Source organism: Pan paniscus, chromosome 16, assembly GCF_029289425.2.
Source record: "Pan paniscus chromosome 16, NHGRI_mPanPan1-v2.0_pri, whole genome shotgun sequence".
Lineage (NCBI taxonomy): Eukaryota > Metazoa > Chordata > Mammalia > Primates > Hominidae > Pan > Pan paniscus.
Window position 1 is genome coordinate 76,078,927 of NC_073265.2, and position 21,779 is coordinate 76,100,705.

The following is a 21,779-nucleotide window of genomic DNA, read 5'->3' on the forward strand; positions in this document are numbered from 1 at the left end:
TCAAGTTATTTTCTTCTGAATGTGTATTTATTTGCTTATTGTTTGTTCCTGTAGCCACAGATGCTCACTGAGCGGGGAAGATTTGAACAGACAATGGCTTTCTCCCAGTGCTCATCTGCAGCCAACCATTTACCATGCCAAAGGCCTCCTCTACCACCTGAGCAGCATTGGCCGAAGTCCCGTGGTGAGTCACTTCCTTCTGCCTCCACCTTCCTGGCTTCTTCCTTCTACCTTCCAGGAAGCAGACTATATTCTGCCAAGGCAAGAATAGACAATGACCAAAAACCTATGTATGACAAGATAGAATGGAGGATGCATGGTGCATTGACTTCCTGGGCTGCTGTACCAAACTGCCACAACTGGGTAGCTTTGTGTAATGCAAGAGAAACTTATCTCACATTTCTGGAGGTGTGAGTCTGGAATCAGGGTGTTGGCAGGATCATGCCCACTCTGATGGCTCTAAGGAATAATCCTTCTTTGTCTGTTCCAGCTTCTGGTGGTTGCTAGCAATCTTTAGCATTCCTGGGCTTGTGGCAGTGTAACTCTAATCTTTGCCTCTGTCTTCACAAGGCCATCTTCCCTCTGTGTCCAAGTTGCCCTCTTCTAATAAGGACATTAGTCATTGTATTAGGGCTTATTCTAATTAAGTATGGCCTCATCATAGTTTTATCATACCTGCAAAGACCCTGTTTCCAAGTAAGGTTACATTCACAAGTACCAGGGATTAGAACTCGAATACATCTTTTGGGGGGACACAATTGACCCCAAAACAAAGGCAAACCCCCAGTGTAGTAGTCATTGGTAAAAACTGGGCAAAAAAATCATATTTCATTCCATATCCTGAGTCTTCATTTTTCTAATATCTCAGTTATTGCATAAGAAAGAAAATGTATATACCTATTAAATAGTGTTTGGAACAAAATCCTCTAGGTGTTTATGTTCAACTAATACTTACTATATTCCAAATTTTATTCTGGCGCTGTCCCAGGGATTTTTATATCTAGGCTGTTTTCCCAAGCCTCTAGTACTATACAATTGATTGAAAAAACACTATTTGAAACCAGAGGACTTGGCTGAAGATAATAAAGAGAAAATGGCAGCCAAGTAACCATATGAAAATGCTCATTTATTAACTACAAACTGTGAACATACCTGTCTACAAACATGTAGAGGGACATACGTCCAAATTTAGAGTCCTTACCTAACGTAACAAACTTAAAATAGAGTGAAGAAGCTCACATACTGGCCAAATCAATTAATCATCTCTACCTTTAGCCACTTTTTGAACATCTACTATGCGACAAAAAGGTGGCACATTCAATGAATATTTATTTTTAAAATGGATGAATATATAATGTAGAATCTTATTTAAATCTCAAAAGAGATGAACAAGTAAACTGATTTCAATGAGATCACCCAGAGGTGTATGGCAGAGTGGGAATTTAGTTCTGATATGTTTTTGTACCCTGCAACATAGCCTCCCTTCATTACTTACTGTTGAAAGCATGTGTTGGGGAGCTCCATGACTATCCGCAGGCACAGTGATTCCCTAGAAGGACTCACAGGACTCAGAATAGCAGTTATATTCATAATTACAGTGTATTACCTTCAGAGGACACAGATTAAAATCAGAAAAGGTAAAAGGCATTCATGGCAGAGTACAGGAGAGAAAAGGTACAAATTTCCAGGTATCCTTGCCCGGTAGAGATATATGGACAGTGCTTGACTCTCCAGCAACAATATGGGTTGCCAGCCAGGAAACCTTACTTAGCTCTGGTGTCCAGGGTTTTTGTTGGGGGGTCAGTTACGTAGCCATCAAATATCCTACATGGCTGATCTTAGTTACTCTGTCTCCCATCTCTCCAGAGGTGAAATTGATATCTCATGGTCCTAGAGCCCCACCATAAGTCACATTGTTAGCATCAACCATCTGGCATGGCCCAAGTCCCAAGGTAAAGAAATATCTGTTATCCAGCAGAATATTCCAAGAGTGTGAAGTTTATTTCCTAGGAGTCATTCAAGGGACAGATCTTATTTCAGAGTGTGCAGGATTTGAATCTAGTCTTGCTGAGTCAATCTTGTTTTGCTTAGAGAGCAAAGTGGATTCTTTTCTCTTAAGAATCCTCATTCTGGAAGTCCTAGACAGAGCAATCAGGCAAGAGAAAGAAATAAAGGGCATCCAAATTGGAAAAGAGGAAATCAAATTATTTCTGTTTGCTAATGATATGATCATATACCTAGGAAACCCTAAAGACTCCCTCAATAGACTCTTACATTTGATAACTGAATTCAGTAAAGTCTCAGGCTACAAAATCAATGTACACAAATCAATAGCACTGCTGTATGCCAATAACAACCCGCTGAGAATAAAATCAAGAACTCAGTTTTATTAACAATAGCTACAAAAAAAAATACCCAGGAATATATTTAACAAGGAAGGTAAAAGATCACTACAACAAGAACCACAAAACACTGATAAAAGAAATCAGAGATGACACCGACAAATGGAAAAATATCCCATGCTCATGGATAGGAAGAATCAATATTTTGAAAATCACCGTATTGCCCAAAGCGATCTACAGATTTAATGCAATTCCTATCAAAATACTAACATCATTTTTCACAGAATTAGAAAAAACAATCCTAAAATTTACATGGAACCAAAAAATAGCTGAAACCTTAGCAAAAAGAATAATCTGAAGGCATCACATTACTGGATTTCAAGTTATACTACCAGTCTATAGTTACCAAATCAGCATGGCACTGGTATAAAAGTAGGCACATAGACCAATGGAACAGAATAGAGAACCCAGCGATAAAGCCAACCACCTACAATTAACTAATCTTTGACCAAGTAGAGAAAATATATATTCAGTAAATGATGCTGGGAAAATTGGATAGCCGCATGTAGAAGAATGAACCTGGATCCCTGTCTCTCACCATATACAAAAATTAACTCAAGATGAATTAAAGACTTAAATCTAAGATCTGAGTCTGTAAAAATTCTCAAAGAAAACCTATGAAAAACTCTTCTGGATATAGGCATAGGCAAATAATTTATGGTGAAGACTCCAAAAGCAAATACAACAGAAACAAAAATAAATAAATGGGACCTAATTAAACTAAGTACCTTTTGCATGACAAAAGAAATAACAGAGTAAACAGACAACCTACAGAATGGGAGAAAATATTTGCAAACTATACATCTGATAAAAGACTAATATCCAAAATCTACAAGAAACTCAAACAAATCAGCAAGACAAAAAAGAAATAATGTTATTAAAATGTGGTCAAATGATGTGAACAGATATTTCTCAAAAGAAGTTATATGAGTGACCAAGAAACATGAGAAAATACTCAACATCACTAATTATCAGGGATATGTAAATTAAAACTGCAGTGAGATACCACTTTACCCCAGTAAGAATGGCCATTTTTAAAAGATCAAAAAACAACAGATGTAGGCATGGATGCAGTGAAAAGGGAATGCTTATACACTACCAATGGGAATGTAAATTAGTACAACCTCTATGAAAAACAGTATGGTGATTTCTCAAAGAACTAAAAGGAGATCTACTATTTGATCCAGCAATCCCACTACTGGGTATCTACCCAAAGGAATAAAAAAGTTATTGTATTAAAAAGATACCTGCACATATATGTTTATTGAAGCATAATTCATAATTGCCCAAAGATATGGAATCAACCTAAGTCCCCATCAATTGATGAGTGGATAAAGAAAATGTGGCATATATAAATATGCACACACATATGTTTGTGTCTGTATATATATATATATATACACACACACAGAGTATATATATGTATAGTATTTATACACAGATGCACATATACATATACTATGGAATACTACTCAACCTTAAAAAGAATGAATTAATATTTTTTGCAGCAACTTGAATGGAACTGGAGGCCATTATCCTACGTGAAGTAACCCAGGAATGAAATACCACATGTTCTCATTAAGTGGGATAAGCTACGGGTATGCAAAGGCATACAGACTGGTATAATGGACACTTGGAGAAACAGAAGGGGATTGGTGGGAGTGGAGTGAAATGAAAAATTACCTGGTGGGTACAATGTACACTATTCAGGTGATAGGTACACTTAAAGGGGACTTTACCACTATAGAATTCATCCACGTAACCAAAAACTACTAAAGCTATTGAAATTACAAAGTTAAAAACAAGAATACTGGTTCTACACTGCTGAAAATGTACAATCTTTTCATTCTGACCTTCTCCCTCCTCCAATCTTAGAAGGCACCCTAATCTCTGCAGTCTACCCTCTGGAAGCAAGCACATGGCCTGCACAGCAGGTCACAATTTGAAAAAAGTATGTTTCTCTGAGTAGAAAGCTTTAGCTTCTAAGAGGAGAGACAGAGAGTGGGACTTAAAAGGAAGAAATCCCTATATAATACACATTTAAACACGCACACATTCAATCCACAACAAAACAGAATTCCTCTCTGCTCTGACAACCTCTAATTGAAGAGCAGAACATTTATTTTAAAGCATGACAGGTGAAAGCCTTGTTTAAAAATATAAATAAACATTAATTAGCTATAAACATGACAGCCACAGACATGTTTCCTGCTGGGACCATCTGAGAGGTGGGTGAGAAACAGCTGAGCACTAAATGCTGTTCACAGTGTTACAAAGCTCTCTAATGGGCTCAACATCACCTTTTAGTTACCTAGGAGGCTATATTTAATGAGTCTCCTGCTGGCAGCAGAAGCGCTGCCACTCACTCAGCACTCAGGCCTATCCTGTACTGGGAAGATTTCCACTGCGACGAGATTAACTGTGACTCTGCCCAAATTCTGGCTCTTATGAAAATGTTTTCTGAAGCACTGGGAAGCCACTTTATGGTGGCTAGGAAGTTCCACCGGTTCTAGATACTATTCAGCCATTTGCCTATGGTGAGTGGATTAATATGACTCCCAGGACCAAAAAGAATGTGGTACTGTGAGAAAAAGCAGTACCCTGAGAGCATTGAGCATTGCTAAATACCAGACAAGTCATTCACTTTATAGTGAATATGGCAATATTCACATATTGTGTAATTCCTCCACTCATCCATATATCTGTCCATCCACTCACCTAGCCATCCATCATCCATTCATCCATCCAACCACTTATCCATCCACCCCCCCATCCACCCAATGTAGGCAGTCATTCATTTCTTCATTCACTTGCATCATATATGTATAATTATGGTGCTACGTGTCAGGGATACAAAGAAAATTTTTTATTTAAGATTGTCCTTTTCTTTGAGGAACCCAGATTTTACTTTGGTAGAAAGTAGAGTCAGGTCTACAAGGAAACCGGAGTGGTAGAAAATAGTAAGCACTGTAACAAAGGCCCATGTGAGCTTTGATAGGAACATAGATGAAGGGTTGAGTCATTCTCTCTCAGGGTCATGGAAAAGCCAGAGATTAGAAGTACCATTTGAGCTGGACTTGCATGAAGAAGAGTTTCCCTTGGATTTTATTCTAGTAAGGCTGAGAAATATTCTTTCCTCAAAGAATCTGTAGGCCTATGATCTCTTGGGTCTTCTGCCCTGTGAAATTGAAAATCTGGGAGTTTTCTGTGCTTGGGGTTACTACACAGGGCAAAGGAAAAGAAGCTTCTCATTTGATGGGTCGCAGAGATTCATTTGATATCACACAGACCTTCTTGTGACTCCATTCCCATTTTCTTTAACCCAGGTTTTCTGTCTCTTTTGTTTGTTAGAGAGTCCAGATGTTAGATACAGAAGCCCAGACACAACAAAGTTTGGTATATTTATGCACTGGAATATTATTCAGTAACTAAAACCAAAACCAAACCAAAAAATGAACTATGATATAGTCAATAATGTGGGTGAATCTCATAAACATTATATTGAGTGAAAGAAGCTAGACACTAAAGACTACATACTCTATTCTCTATGTGTCTGTTTATGTAAAGTATAAGATCAGTAAAAGTAATTTATGGGGACATAAATTGAACAGTGTTTGCCTCTGAGGAAGAGCATTGAATAGTAGGGGTCAGGAGGGAACTTTATAGGTTAGCAGAGATGTTCAATATCATGATCAGAGTCGGTTACACAAAAACTCGTTGAACTATATATTCAGGATCTGCGTTTTTCACTCTAGGTACACATTTACCTAAATACAGAAAATTAAAATTAAAGCAAAGTCACAGAGATTTAAAATGCAATGAGGAGACAAAGGGGGCTCCCTTAAATGAAGCTGACTAGCATACAGGCATGTGAGCCAAGGAAAACAGTTTTCCCAGGAAAGAGCAGAAAGGTTGTAGAAGAAGGTCTGTTTAGAAGTCAGAAAGATCCAGCCAGAGAGGCGGCCTATAAGCAGAGAAGCCCAAAGAAGCGGACAAGCTCTACAATCAGCTAGCAGAAGGCATTGAACCAGTTTCCCTTTGTGGAGCTCCCTCTAAAAGCCAAGAGGCTCATGGCCAAGGGGGCAGATGAGGACAGTCAGGGACATCCCTGGGACTGGAAGAAAGTTCTTAGGCTACTACAGCAAGCTCCTGGGGAGCCAGGTGGACAGCCTCTTCTGAGCTGCCATATTGCAGCTGGCCTGGCCCCTGTGCTGTTCAAGTAATTGGGGCTTCAGAAATGGGAATGGGATCGATTCCTATCCTCTTGGCTCTCACTATGTGAGTGCATTTTGGTAAAGGGATTTCAGTCCTCTTTGAAGAGCGCATCGATTTCTGTTTATAACTCACACAAACTGAGCTGCCTTCTGCCAGAGGACAGGGTGGGCATATTGTAGTTTTGTCTTTCTCTGGGGCCCAGTGGAATAGAATTTTTAGCTACTTAAATGATTTTTCTGGTTTTATTTTGTCCCTCTGGCATATGTTTTGGGTTAATCAGCTTCTTTTAAAAGAAGCACAAAAGGAGATGAAAAAAAGGATGGCATATTCCTTTCTATAACCCTTGTCGCCAAGGGCCTCAAGATATTTTATACACATGAATTGTTTTATTTCCACTTTATTCCTTAGCAGTAGCAGAAGAATAAGTGTTATTTTTGCTTATTTTCATAACTCGTGTTAAGGTACCACATCTAGAATTTCCCTTTTTTTACATTTGAGGATATGGTAGGAAAAGAACAAACACTCCTGTTCCATAGTCAGGAAGGACAGAATACCCATAAAGGTCCTGAATTTAAAATATTTCAGTTTGCTTCCATATTATTTTATTTGGAATTGTTCCCATGCTATCAGAATGAAGGTTAAACAAGGCTTCTTTACCATACCAGAAACCAAGTTTTGTGTATATTTTTACTGACACAAAAAAACTACATTTAATTGAATTGCTTCAGTTTCTTGATAAATTTTAGTGAAAAGCAAAGGGCATTTTTTCTCTTGCTCTCAACAGTGTCTTCAATGTAGTTTCTGTGTAACACAAGAGCTGAAAATCTGGGATATTCTTTTTTGTTTGTTTGTTTTTTTGAGATGGGGTCTCGATCTGTCACCAGGCTGGAGTGCAGCGGTGCAATCTCAGTTCACTGCAATTTCTGCCTCCCGGGTTCAAGCAATTCTCCTGCCTCAGCTTCCTGAGTAGCTGGGACTGCAGGCACGTGCCACCACACCTGGCTAATTTTTGTATTTTTAGTAGAAACGGGGTTTCACCATGTTGGCTAGGATGGTCTCTATCTCTTGACCTCATGATCTGCCCGCCTCGGCCTCCCAAAGTGTTGGGATTACAGGCATGAGCCACTGTGCCTGGTCAAAAATCTGGGATGTTCTTAGAGGGAGGGCAAGTCAGAATTTTCAAAGAAGTCTAAACAAATTTCTTATGTTTTATTTGTTGTGGAATGGAATGAAATGAGGAGATGGAGGGGAGGGGAAAATAGGAGGGTAACCGCTTAGAAAGCATTCCTCTTCAGCCTTTGTGAAGGTCCCTCTGCCCAGAGCTAGTGGAAATAGGTGAAAGCAAGAAATACACAGAGATGGGGCCACAGGGACTAATTTTGCCATAAGGCTGCTCTCCGTGAAGGCCAGAAGTGAAAACAGAGGCTTCCGATGAAGACACGGAAGAGACTTGTGCATGTCTGAAGAAAACTAATCTGGTAAACACAGCAAGGTAGCAATGATCGTGGCCAAGGGCATTGGGCGTAGGGCTTAAAGTTCTCATCGCAGACAGTGAGGGTTGCCCAGAGCAAAGCACAGTCCATCCTTGGGGGCCAAGGCAATCAACAATTCTCAGTTAGGAAAGCAACTCAGAAACAGAGGCAAAAGCCAAGGGCAAATCTCTTTACAGGGACTGAGTAGGCGTGGTGATAGGTCAGTATTCAGTCCCCAGCCTACCCCAAGGGTTTAGCCAGACAATATAGAAGCCTTGTTATAGGTCAAAAAGACTAGTCTGAATCCCACATTATGGTGAAGACAGAGGTCCCAATAACCATCTGCTCTGATTGGGCTTGGTACACCAAATAGATTAATGCTTCTACCTCGAGAACTTCAGTACCTGCAACTGAGCGAGACAGATGGCAAAGGCCTCTCAGGCTGATAGGTTGCAGGGATTGTGTAGAAAGGTGACATCCAGGCTACTGCTTCTCTCCCTTCAATGTCTGAAACTGGGGAAAGGGAACAGATTTAACTCTTGAGGAATCTGCCCAGGAACTCACTGCATAAGTGCCTTCTCAGGGCATTAGGCTTACCACTCATGGAGGGATGGCTGGCCAGAGATGGAGAGTGGAAAAACGCAAGACCACTCACTTTCAAATACGCTAATTGAGAGTTTTGTTATATTGTTCTTCATCACTCGTCCATCAAATGTTTTAAAATGTCGTGTTTGGAAAACTTTTAGAACCACACTGATTAGAGTTTGAGATATCACACATCACTTTCTAATGGGTCCATCTGCAAGTTGCTTAACCTCCTTTAACTTTAGAAGAAATTGAACCTCATCTCTATATTTGGATAACATCCTCCTTTAGGACTTCTTATACTGATTATAGAGGAGTGTAAAATCTCAGCATGGTGACCGGCACATATCTGGCATTCAAAAAAATAATAGACGTTAAAATCATTACTTACTAGAAGGGCATTAGATACAAAACAAAGCCACATATTAGATTGTGTGTTTTTGGGTTGATTTACAGGTGCTCTTTCATTGTAACTGAAATATTTTGGAAAGAACATTATAATACATGCTACTGAGGTGAGATGGCCAAAAACGTCCTTCAGCATAAAGGGTCCCACTGTGGGCAGTCTCATGAGCAGTTGGTTATTGATACATTCTATTGAGTTTAATGTGAAATTTTTCTCCCCAAAGTGGCCATTGGAGGGGTCCAAGACTGATCTGTAAGTAAAGGCTGCTTTTCTAAGGCCATGTTGAAACTTTGGCCCATGATGACCCAATTTAAGTGAAAGTCTGAGTCTCTCGCTTTGGGAAAGGAAACAGAGCATAAAATCCCTTTCAGGTGGTTTTAGGAATAAATTCTGCATGTGCCTAATGTGGTTAACCTCAGCTAGGACTGGATGTTGCTGATGACTCAGATGAAGCACTTACTAAGGAGAGAGTATGGCTATCAATAAAAAGACTAGGAAATGTGGTCTTGCAAATTGGCCTCTTGGAAGGTAGCTGAACATGTCACCAATATCATTTCCCTCAAAGAGATGTTAACTCCATTTAGGAACTTGGGCTGAATGCCATCTGCACAATATTGTGCACAAGCTGGAACCTCCAGGGCTTTAGTTAGCCTCGGTTGGTTTAATTGGACACATTGCTGTTTTCGGTTTCCATCATATTCTCGAATATATCTCCTCTAGGCTTCAGCCTTGCCTTTATTTTCCTGTGGCAATGGTATAAATAATGCAAATGTCTTGATACTGGGAAGCAGGAATGAGACCCAGATGTCAGAATGGAAAACACAGCAGTTTACATTGGCAAAGCAGAGCGGTAAACACAATCAGGAATAGGTGAGCCCTGGGGAAAAGGGGAACGGCTAAGGGAGAGGTGTTTGAGAGGGAGAGGGTAACCTCTTGAACAAGTGGGACCTATTCACTTGCAGAGGAACTAGAATGGGACCAAGGAGGAAGGAGATGAGGAAGGCATGTGAGAAGCATGGCAATCTGGTCCTCATCAGCTTCTTTGCTGAGCAAGAAATCATGGAACTCATGTTTGCATGAACTAAATTAACCTTGCAATTCAGCTCAGACAAGAATGCATTGGAAAAGGTCCCAGGAAGATGCATAATCCAATCCATACCATATACCTTCCTGATGAAGAAACTGAGACACAGAGAGGGGAATTGGTTTAGTCAAAGGCCAAAAGTTCAAAACTAAACACTCCAGCTCAAAGGAAACTAGATGAAACTACACAAAGTCTTCAATTCTGCATTTCTTCCTATGTTCCTTGCCTTTGTGGAAAGGCACAATCATTGCCTGTTTACTTAATCTGGAAATCAAGGAGTTATTCCTAACCTCTTCCTTTCTTAGCCTCTAAATCCATTGTCTCTAACTCCTGTAGATATTACTTCTTTACTCTCACAAAACTTCTTTTCTTTGTATACTTATGTCTGGTGCCTTAAGCTAGGCCCTTCTCATCTCACTTGCCTAGTCTCAGTCCCTCCCATCTTAACACTTCTGTTCTTCTGTTCTAATGATCTGATCATCTTGCTCCTTCTTGCTTAGTTTAAAGGCTCCTTCACCACCTTCAAGAAAATGTCTCAACATTCTAGAATGATGTACAAGTGCATTAACGATCTGACCACTGCCCACTTCTATAGATACCTAATTTATTCTCCTTTCACTCTACCCTCTTATTCCAAATTATTGTTAATACCTCAAAACCACAGATCCGTCTCGCTCTTTCGTCATTTGCTTGGATAGCTCTCACTCAGTAAGGTTCATCTTATGTATAACCTCCCTTGAGAATCCCAGAAGCACCACATAGCACACTTCCAAGGTGCTGCTCCCTTGGAGTGCAATGTGAATGCTGCCCCCTGGAAGGGTGCAACTGTTCTTATTGGGTTCCCAGAGAACACTGCTTATCTCTACTTCAGCTCTTCTCTCATAGTAATACAATGACCTATTGGCTTGTGGTATAATATCAACAAATCAGCTTCTGGATGGGGTAATATAGAAATGAAAAGTGTTTTAAAACATTGCCTCTGGGTTAGGGCAAACTGGGGCTCCAATATTTATTCACACAATAACAATACAAACTTGGGCAAGTTACTTATTTTATCTGGAATTCAGTGTTCTCGGCCACAAAATGGGCATAATAATAGCACCTACTTCATCATGGGATAATCTAGATTAAATTTTTAGCATGCTATCTAGAGTCTTCAATAAATTAAATATTATTGCTATTATTATTGTTACGGAGAGCAGTGCTGTGTTATATTAAAATTTTAACTTCTCCTATTACGTAGCAGTTACCCAGTAAATATTTGTTGAATCAATTGATAAACAACAAGATAGGGCTATTGAGGCGGGGAGTGGTGGCTCATGCCTGTAATCCTAGCACTTTGGGAGGACAAGGCAGGCAGATTGCCTGAGCTCAGGAGTTTGAGACCAGCCTGAGCAACATGGAAAAACCCTGTCTCTACTAAAAACACAAAAAGTTAGCTGAGCGTGGTGGCAGGCACCTGTAGTCCTGGCTACTCTGAAGGCTGAGCCATGAGAATCGCTTGAACCTGGGACATGGAGGTTGCAGTGAGCTGAGATTGGGCCATTGCACTCCAATCTGAGTGAGACTCTGTCTTAAAAAAAAAAAAAGGGCTATTGATTAACCTGTAAATATTGTATTGGGAACAGTTTCTGCTTACCTGTTAAAGAATTTTACTGAAAAGAAGTATAAGTATTAAATCTTACAGTAGAAAAGAAAAAGCTTCCTTAACTTAAATAACTGGATAATTGCCTTGTAATAGCACCCTGCAATTTGGAGAAACACATGTTTCTTAGAATTAACAGGCATTTGTTTTTAGGGATATCGTTTGAGCAACAAGCAGAACAATGTCTCCTTCTCCTTCACTCTGAATCTTCTGTGGCTACTAGAACTCACCATGTTTATTCCTGCAGGTGAATAGCTCTATAATTTGTCATTTACTTCCTTTTTCAGAGTCTGTAAGGATCAGGGAAGGAAGAAAAGCTATTTTCTCCAGTTGAATTTAGCATTTAAGGAGTGCCTATCACCAAGGAGGCATAGCTTCTGGCTTTATTGAGAAATCTGTTGCTAAGACACAGTTTTAATTTGTTTGCACACTTTTCATAAGAATGGTGAGTGTTTATTCACAGAGAGAAACTAAGATGTAAGAGGGAAAAGTTGGTGGAAAATTAGTGATAGTAGAGGATTAAACCTCAAACAATTATTTTATTTGTTCCTTTAGACTAGAGGCTTTGAAAGTAAGGTCCTGGGGCTGGGGCATGAGCATCACCCGGAAACTTGCCAGAAATGCAAATTCTTGGGCTCAACCCAGACCTACTTGAATCACAGAATTGCCAGGGTGTGGCTCAGCAGTCTGCTTTAACAAGACCTCCAGGTTATTCTGATGCTTATTAATATTTGAGACCCATCCTGGGCAACAGAGGGATATCCTGTCTCTACAAAAGTATTTTAAAAATTAGCCACGTATGGTGTCGCTTGCCTGTAGTCCTAGCTACTTGGGAGGCTGAGGCAGGAGGATAACTTGAGCCCAGGATCTCGAAGGTTGCAGTGAGCCATGATTGCACCACTGCACTCTCAGCCTGGGTGAAAGAGTGAGACTATGTCTCAAACAAAAAAAAAAAAAGAGAGAGAGAGAGAGAGACAGAGAGAGAGAGACCCACTGCTCTGAAGTCTAGAATAGGACATCATGCAAATCATGCAAGCCTCACATATCAGTAGCAATAGTAACTGAGGAGACTAGCTTTCCCCTGCTGGAAAATTCTATAATAACATCACCTGAAACAGATGCCTCTAGAGACTGAGCCAATTTTTTTCAAGACCCACAACAACTACCTCATGTTGCCTCCTGATCTCCTAACTAGAATCAAATATCAGCATGATCCTAGAAGATAAGTACATGCTGTTACCCAAAAAGAAATAGCTTGCACACAAAAGAATTACAAGATTTGATAATATATATCATTAGAAACCTGGGCAACATTTGTGGGAGTATTCTAATAAGGGCAGAAATTCACTAGATTTGGCTGACTTCATTGACATGAGTATACAATCTAGAGGTTCTAAATTTAATGTGTTAGCTTGCGCAGCTGGAAGTGGATCTAACAGCTTAATTGGGTGGTTGAATGAATGTTGTGCTCAACAATAGTCTACATTTAGTAAGGTCAAGATTCCAGAGCTTTGCTGGCATAATGTAGGGGAGAGTATGCAAAGTCTCTAGGAGATAGAAATGTATACTGAGTTTATCCTGTTTATGAGAGGGCTCAGAAGACACTCCCTCCATGAAGCAATGAGAAATACATTAGTGTCTTCATCCTTGACAAACTCTGTAGTTGTTCTCCTTTGAAGGCCAGGTTTGTAGGGGATGCCACCATTGAGATTTTTTTTTTTTTTTTGAGACAGAGTTTTGCTCTTTTTGTCCAGGCTGGAGTGCAATGGCACGATCTCGGCTCACTGCAACCTCCACCTCCCAGGTTCAAGCAATTCTCCTGCCTCAGCCTCCTAAGTAGCTGGGATTACAGGCGCATGCCACCATGCCTGGCCAATTTTTTGTATTTTTAGTAGAGACGGGGTTTCACCATGTTGGCCAGGCTGGTCTCGAAATCCTGACCTCAGGTGATCTACCTGGCTCGGCCTCCCAAAGTGCTGGGATTTCCAGGAGTGAGCCACTGCGCCTGGTGAGATGGGGTCTTTGATTTTATGGAGATTATGCAATCCTAGAGTACAGAGGCCAAGTGGTAGCACTTAACCACCAAAGACAGGAGGGATACATCAACCATCGTATCTCTCTTTATCTCAGATAATTCTTCTTGTTCTGATGTCTACTTTATCTGATAATTAATATGGCTACTCTAGCATTCTTTTGTTTTGTATTTGCATACTATATTTTACATCCTTTTACTTTCAACCTATCTGTGTCTTTTTATTTAAAATGAACTTCATGTAGGCAGATATATTTGATCTTTCTTATTTATCCAAACTGATACTCTTTACCTTTTAATTAGTGTGTTTTGACCATTTACAATAAGTAAGATTATTGATATGTTTGGGTTGAAATCTACCATTTTGCTGTTTTCTATTTTTTCATGTGTTCCTAGAGCTTCCTATCTTTTCTGCTTTCTCTTTTATTCATTGAGCATTTTTATGATCCCAATTTATCTCCACATTTGAATTATTATTCATGCCCCTTAAAAGTAATTTAGTGTTTGCCCTATTGTTTACAATATCTATCTTTAATTAATTAGAGTCTACCTTGAGATAACATACTGCTTCATCTCTACTACAAGGACCTTATGACAGTATATAACTATTTTCTCACATTTTATAATATGATTGTGATACATTTACTTTTACATATGCTATAAACATGCAGTATATTGCTACTATTTTTCTTTAGACTGTCAGTTGTGTTTTAGAGAAATTAAAGTCAAGAAAAAAAAGAAAAATATTTTCTTTTACTGTCGTGTGTTTCATTTCCATTCTTTTAATGTTTTGATTCAAAGAGACTGTGACTTTTTCAGACCAAAATGATCTTTGGACCCCAAACTTCTACATCAGGAACTGGAGAAGTTAGAGGCTTTGCCTTAAAGTAGGCAATATTGTTCAATGCCCTTTTCATGCATGGCCAAGAAAGATACAGGAAAAATAAGTACCTCACAAGGAAAGAGTAAATATCTGTAGAAAAAATAATACTGGACAACTAATGACAGGGAGCAGAACCAGGGTCTAATCAACCAACTGGCCCTACCCAAAGGATACAGGCATCTCACAATGCCTGGATGAAAGCATTATAGAATTGTTATGAACCAGCAACTGCTATATCCATCTTATTCATCTCCTTTGAAACATGAGTGTTACTGGGGATATTATTTCCTCATTCAACCATTGTAGGTAGATGAACAGAAAACAGGTGGCTTGCCTTTTTCTTCATAGATAAGGAGAAGGCATACACAGGATATAGAAACTATAATGGAATTTTGGGCTGAGACTGATACTGTAATGGAATGGGCTCTTTAAGTGTATTTTCCTTGGAGAATAGGTGAGTGTATTTTGTATGTGGAAGGGAGGGAAACAAATATTTAGACTAGGAGGAGAGATTATTCTAACACTTAGCTTTTGTTGTATAATAAACCACAGCAAAACTTAGTGGCTTAAACAAAAGCTATGCATTATGATTCCTCTGCTCTGAGCCAGGTTGGCTAGGACTGGATGGTCTAAGTTAGATTCATTCACATACCTGGTGGTTGGCTTGATATCAGCTAGGTCAATCGGGATGACTTTGCAGAGAGTCTCATCATCCAGCAGCCCAGCCTATGTTTACTCACGTGATGGTTGTTGCAATGTTCCTGGGAACAGCAAGACAGCAAACCCCTTAATATGCCTCAGCTTGCATCATATTTGCTCATTCTTATTGACCAAAAGATGCTACATAGCTGTATTAGTCTGTTCTTATGCTGCTAATAAAGACATACGTGAGACTAGGTAATTTGTAAAGGAAAGAGGTTTAATTGGCTCACAGTTCCACATGGCTGGGGAGGCCTCACGATCATGGTGGAGGGCAAGTGAGGGGCAAAGTCACATCTTACATGGCAGCAGGCAAGAGAACGAATACAGGAGAATTCCCCTTTATAAAACCATCAGGTCTCATGACACTTATTCGCTATCAGGAGAACAGCATGGCAAAGACCTACCCCCATGATTTAATTGCCTCCACCTGGACCCGCCCTTGACATGTGGAGATTATTACAATTCAAGGTGAGATTTGGGTGGGAACACAGCCAAACCATATCAATGGCTAAGTGCATATTCAAGAGGTGAAGAAATGTACTCTACCTATTGATGAAGATGAAACATAGTCTACTGCAAAGGGTCATGCATACAAGAATAGAAAAAAAGTTGTGGTCTTTTTTAGATTTTATTATTTTTCTCCATTATTAGCATCTCTCCTTATAATAAGATTTTGCACCACTGCGCTTGTCATATGATTTGCAGAACCTCCCTGTAGGAGGAATGTACTTCCCTACACCACTGATAAAATTGGTTATGTGACTTTCTTTGACCAGTGGACTTTGAGCAGATATGATGTTTTCCACGCTTCAGTAGAAGCTTTAATGGCCATTACCTGATTCTACCTTTGACCGTTTTTCCCCTCTACCACAAGAGTAGCATGTTTCAAATTAGGGCTTCTTTAGCCTGGATCCTAGAATGAAGAAAACATGCAGAGCAGAGTCATAGCCGATCTCTAGTATGAATGAAAAGTAATCCTTTGTTTGATAAGCCATTGTGTTTTGATGGTCATTCTTTTCTACATCGGAACCTAGAGAAAAATTAGAGTGATTGATTAGCTTCTGTTTTTGTATATTTCACCAATTCCCTTTAGATGGATCTTTCCTATTGACTTTTATTTTAATTGTTTTTAACTTTCAAGTTCAGGGGTACAAGTACAGATTTGTTGCACAGGTAAACTTGTGTCATGGAGCTTTGTTGTACAGACTGTTTCCTCACCCCGGTATTAAGCCTAGTACCCATTAGTTATTTTTCCTTATCCTCTCCCTTCTCCCACTCTTCACCCTCTGAAATGCCTCAGCGTGTGTGTTTTTCTCCTCTGTGTGTCCATGTGTTCTAATCAAATTGTTTAAAATGCTCATAGATATCTTAAAATGCCCTTGTTCCTATTTTCTTTTCCAGCTTTGCCCATTCCTCCTACCCAGTCACAAGTAAATTTATCAAAAGAGCTATACATGACTTGTGTTTCTTCGTATTCTATTCACTCCCAAGACCCTTAAAGTCTACATTCTCCCCTGATAACTCCATCAATACAATCAATGTCACTCTTGCCAAAGACACCAGTGATCCCCACATGGCTGGTCTGCTAACTCAACAGCCTCCGAGAAAGTTGACATTTTAAACTTTCTTTGAGCCATGGAACATGAGTAGATACGATTTAAGTGGATTTAAGAAACCAATGACCTGACCTGGTTTTATTTTCTCCTTTGTTGGGCCATTGTAGGTTTTCTGTGACTTCCATGGCCACTCCCAAAAGAAGAATGTGTTCCTTTATGGCTGTAGCATCAAGGAAACCTTGTGGCAAGCAGCATGCACTGTGGGCACATCTACTATCCTAGAGGAGGTCAACTACAGGGTAAGCCGCTGTGGGGAATGACATCAGACATGTTGTGTTCATATTCTTTATTCTTACCTTTAAGACCATGCCCCACTCATTTATTTAGTTTTTTTTTTTTTGTAAATAAGCATTTTAATTATTTTAACTATAGGATTGTAATACAAGCAGGCTGGAGGCATGTGTAACTTCTCCTAATTTTTGTTGAATAATGACTTACTGACTTGTTGCTTTGCCTCTGTTTTCTATGTGGTTTGATATTGTATAAAAGGCATGAGAACTAGAGACAGAAGACCTCATCTTAATGCCTGGCTTTACAATTATTCGATTATTAACTGTGTGATTATGAGGTCATTAACATTACCTCTCTGAACCACCCTTCTGCCATCTGTAAAATGAGGATAGTAAAAATACTGCCTCTGTTACATAGCTTATGGAAGGAACACAATGATACTGAATACAAAAGGACTTCAAATAAATAGGAAGGGATGAACAAACATAAGCCATTAAACCATCTACATCTCTCTGCATGAGCATTCTATAAAAAGCAGATCAGTAATCCACTGACCCTAATTCTATTTTACTTTAGTTTTAGTGGTTAGAGCTCAACTGTTCCTCCATGAAACCACACAGGAAATTAGGGAGGGGTAGAGAAGAGAGTACTTCTTCCCATCAGGATAAAGGCAACAAGCTATTGCATAATGAGAATCAGGAAGAAGCAAAGTTGCCCAAACACTAAATGAAAACTGGTCTTTGTTTAAAATTTCTGTAGAAAAAGTAGAAAATTATGATGGTGTCTGCCTCTTCTGTTATTCTGGGTATGCAATTTACTATGTGCAAAATAGCTTCATCCCCAGGGTTAATGATAGTATTAAGAGGTAAAAATCCACCAAATCACCATTTCACCTGGAAATACGTCCCCTCTTCTCTAGCCTTCTTCACCCAGTCCATCAAAAATAGACTGCTGCTGATCAATACAACCACCCCAAGGCTTTTATAGCAGAATCAACAGCTTATCCTCAATAACCTGTTTGCTGTAAGGCTCAACCAGAGTAATGGTGATAAACCATAAGAAGCTTAATAACTTAATCTTGTTTAGGAAACTAGTTTAGTAAATTAAAGCATTCATCTGGGCAGCTCCTGTGGACCCAACCCATATAAAATGATCTCTTATATGTGATACATCTTGAATCAAAAAAACTACCATGGTCCAATCTTAAATATAGAGTCAGCGTGTTTTTTACTTCTCTTTTTCCAAGGGAAGGTAATAATATTAATAGATAATTCCCTATAGACAGGAAAAGGTATAAGACACAGAACCTTTAAGAAGTCTCCTGTACGAAGCTGACATGAAATGGGGCAGAGGTCAGACATTGTAGGGAATGATAGGATGGGTTCTTATCAACTGTATTTTAATTTTTGTGAATAATTCATACTGTTTAATTAATAAATTCAAAACATATTTTGAGGCCCAGATTAGTGTCAGTTAAAGTAAAAGGCATAACCTTATAGAGACAGGTATGCCAGTTTCTGCCTATGAGAATAAGCACAGTGGTATTTAATAGCAATGCTGTTAAAAAGATTAATCCATCTATACATTAATGCTCACCTATAAGGTTCTTTAACTGTGAGTGGGTCAGTTGTCTGAGCCTCACTTTTCTCCCTTGTGAAATTAGGAAGTTAAATTTTCTACATAGTTTATTACATCAAGTTTGTTGGTGCCCTGGGATTCCTTAAAGGTGATTCATGGGCTACTATGACATATGTGGAGGTAGTGAAGTGAATATGGTTTGGTCACATCCCTGGCTTTCAACCCAAACAGCTTTGCTTTTTAGGGTCCCACATAGTATATAACTCCCTCTATCACTGACACTCTAAATTAGGACATAATGATCTGTAAATAATTATCTTAACACTGGTGATCTGCCTAAAAAGACTTTTGTGTATACAAATGGATCTTGTCAGAATTGAAAGGACCCACTCATTTTACAGATGGGAAAATTGAGGCTCAGGGGAGAGTGTCTTGGTAAGATAGGTTAATGTTATCATCATGGTATCTACCAGCAGTCCAGAGTCTGTTGATGCTTAGAGGCTGATTCCTTCATTACCATCGAAAGTGGAACAATTCTAAACATGTTAAACTTATCTAAGACTTTATTTGGTCATTTACCATTAGTATTGAAGAGACAATTATACACCCTGTTATATTTCACATCCACTCTGCAACATTTATTCAATTTTATTAACCAACTTTAATGGTACTACTTCTAGTTATGTTGGTATAAAGAGGTCAGTGAATCCTCTCTGCAAAACACAGTATAAAATAGAAGAAAATTTTGAAAAGCAGCCCTTTTAGGACTCTGTAAATTGACCAAATACAGATGATAAATTGAGAAGCATTTATTCTTGAAAATTGCTGGAAGTTCATGTAAGAACAGCAGGGGTCTGTAACCTTCTTGACTGGGGCTGCTCCTGACACCACTCTATGTGGTCATCAAGAAATGCAGTTTTACCAACAGAAGGATAGCCACACACACACACACACACACACACACACACACACAGCCAGAAATTTACAAGGGAGACCTTAGAAAAGAGAGAGCCACAGAAAAGCTAAGATAGGCTCTCTATAAATACATGATATATTAAGCCATTCTTGCATTGCTGAGACTGGATAAATTATAAAGAAAAGAGGTTTAATTGGCTCATGGTTATGCAGGCTGTTCGGGAAGCATAATGTTGGCATCTGCTTCTGGGGAGGCCTCAGAAAGCTTCCAATCATGGTAGAAGGTGAAGGGGGAGCAGGCACTTCACATGGTGAGAACAGAGCCAGGAGAAGAGTCAGGGGGAGGTGCCACACACTTTTAAACTACTAGATCTCATGAGAATTCACTCATTATTGCAATGACAGCACCAAGAAGATGATGCAAAACCATTCATGGGAAATCCACTGCTGTAATCCAGTCACCTCCTACCAGGCCCCACCTCTAACACTGGGAGTTACATTTCGTCATGAGATTTTGGTGGGGACATGTATCTAAACTATATCATATGGATTATGGAAAAATATATGTCTTTAGAGGAGACCCAAGAGGGCCCAGTGAGAAAGAAAGTCCAAAGAGACTTAAGAACTGCCACAATTTTGAATGTCTTCCGAAATCACGTACAAATCAATCAACAGAGAGTGGAAGTCTTATGCACTCAAGATATTTGAGCACTACATTTGCCCAAATTATTGTATAACCACTATGCCAAGCAGCCACAGATGTCAAGCTAAATAATTTAAATAAGAAGGTAGAAACTGTGTAGAGACATCAGTGGCACACATTGCAGAAGAAAAAAGAAAGAAATATTCTGCAGATTAATCCAGGAAAGTAGTTAAAAATTTAAAAACATTTAAAAAATAGAATCCAGAGATGCTAAAAAAAAAGTATAATCTATGATGTCCAGTTTGCAACCAAAAATTACAATTTTGTGAAGAATCAAGAATGTGAAATCCATGCTCAGGAAACAAAGCAGTCAGTAGAAACAAGAGTGGGCCAACATGTTGGATTCATAATTATTTCCAAGCAACTGTTAAAATATGTTCAAATAATTAAAGAAAATTATGTTCAAAAGTTAATGGCAAAATATGATGACCATTACTCAATATATATGGAACTTTGATGGATAATTAAAAACAGAAAGAAGGAAGGAAGGAAGGTAGGAAAGAGGATGGGAGAAGAGGGGAGGGGAAGGGAGGGGAGGGGAGTGGAGGGAGGGAGGGAGGGAGGGAGGAAGGAAGGAGATAATGTTGATGAGTATCATAACCAACATGAAAAATTCACTAGATGGGATTGTCAGCAGATTTGAGATGGCAAGATAGTAGAGAATGAATCAGTAATTTGATGATTAACGCCAAATTATTCAATTCAAAGAACAGAGAAAACAAGATTAAAGAAAAGTAAAGAGCTGTAGAGACCTATAGGATAGCATAAAGCATATCAACCAACATGTAATGGGAGGCCCAAAAAGAGAGGAAAATAAATGTCTGAAAAAATATTTGAAGATATAATGAGAGAAGAAGATAGTATAGGAGGAACAAAACATATATGAGACATATAGAATCAAACAACAAAATGGCAAATGTAAATCCAAAAATATCAATGATGTCATTAAATATGAACGAACAAACCCTCATTCCGAAGGCAGAGGTTGTAAGACCAGATTTAAAAAATAGGTTCAAGTATATATTGTCTATAAATGACATGCTTTTGATTCAATAATGCAAACAGCTTAAAAGTTAAAAGATGGGAAAAGATACACCATGCAAATGGTAACCATAATAAAGATGGTTATGTTGACATAAGACAAAATATACATTAAAAGGAGAAATATTACTAGGGCTAAGGGTGCAATTCATAATACTGAAACAAATTGTTAATCAGCAAGGTGTAACAATTATAAATGTATGTGAATTTATATACTCTGAAATACAAGAAGAAAAAGTTGAAAGAAGGCATTTAAAATTTAATAATAA

At 38.9% G+C, this 21,779-nt stretch overlaps 1 protein-coding gene across 1 annotated transcript in view; it reads left to right on the forward strand.

Annotated features, from left to right (window-relative positions):
* Window positions 1–21,779, forward strand: part of AGBL1 (AGBL carboxypeptidase 1) — a 595,764-nt gene that overhangs the window by 449,806 nt on the left and 124,179 nt on the right. The window contains exons 19-20 of the mRNA XM_055098914.2: window positions 55–184; window positions 17,150–17,281. Of these exons, the coding sequence (XP_054954889.2) occupies window positions 55–184; window positions 17,150–17,281 (262 nt within the window). The remainder of the gene's footprint in view (window positions 1–54; window positions 185–17,149; window positions 17,282–21,779) is intronic.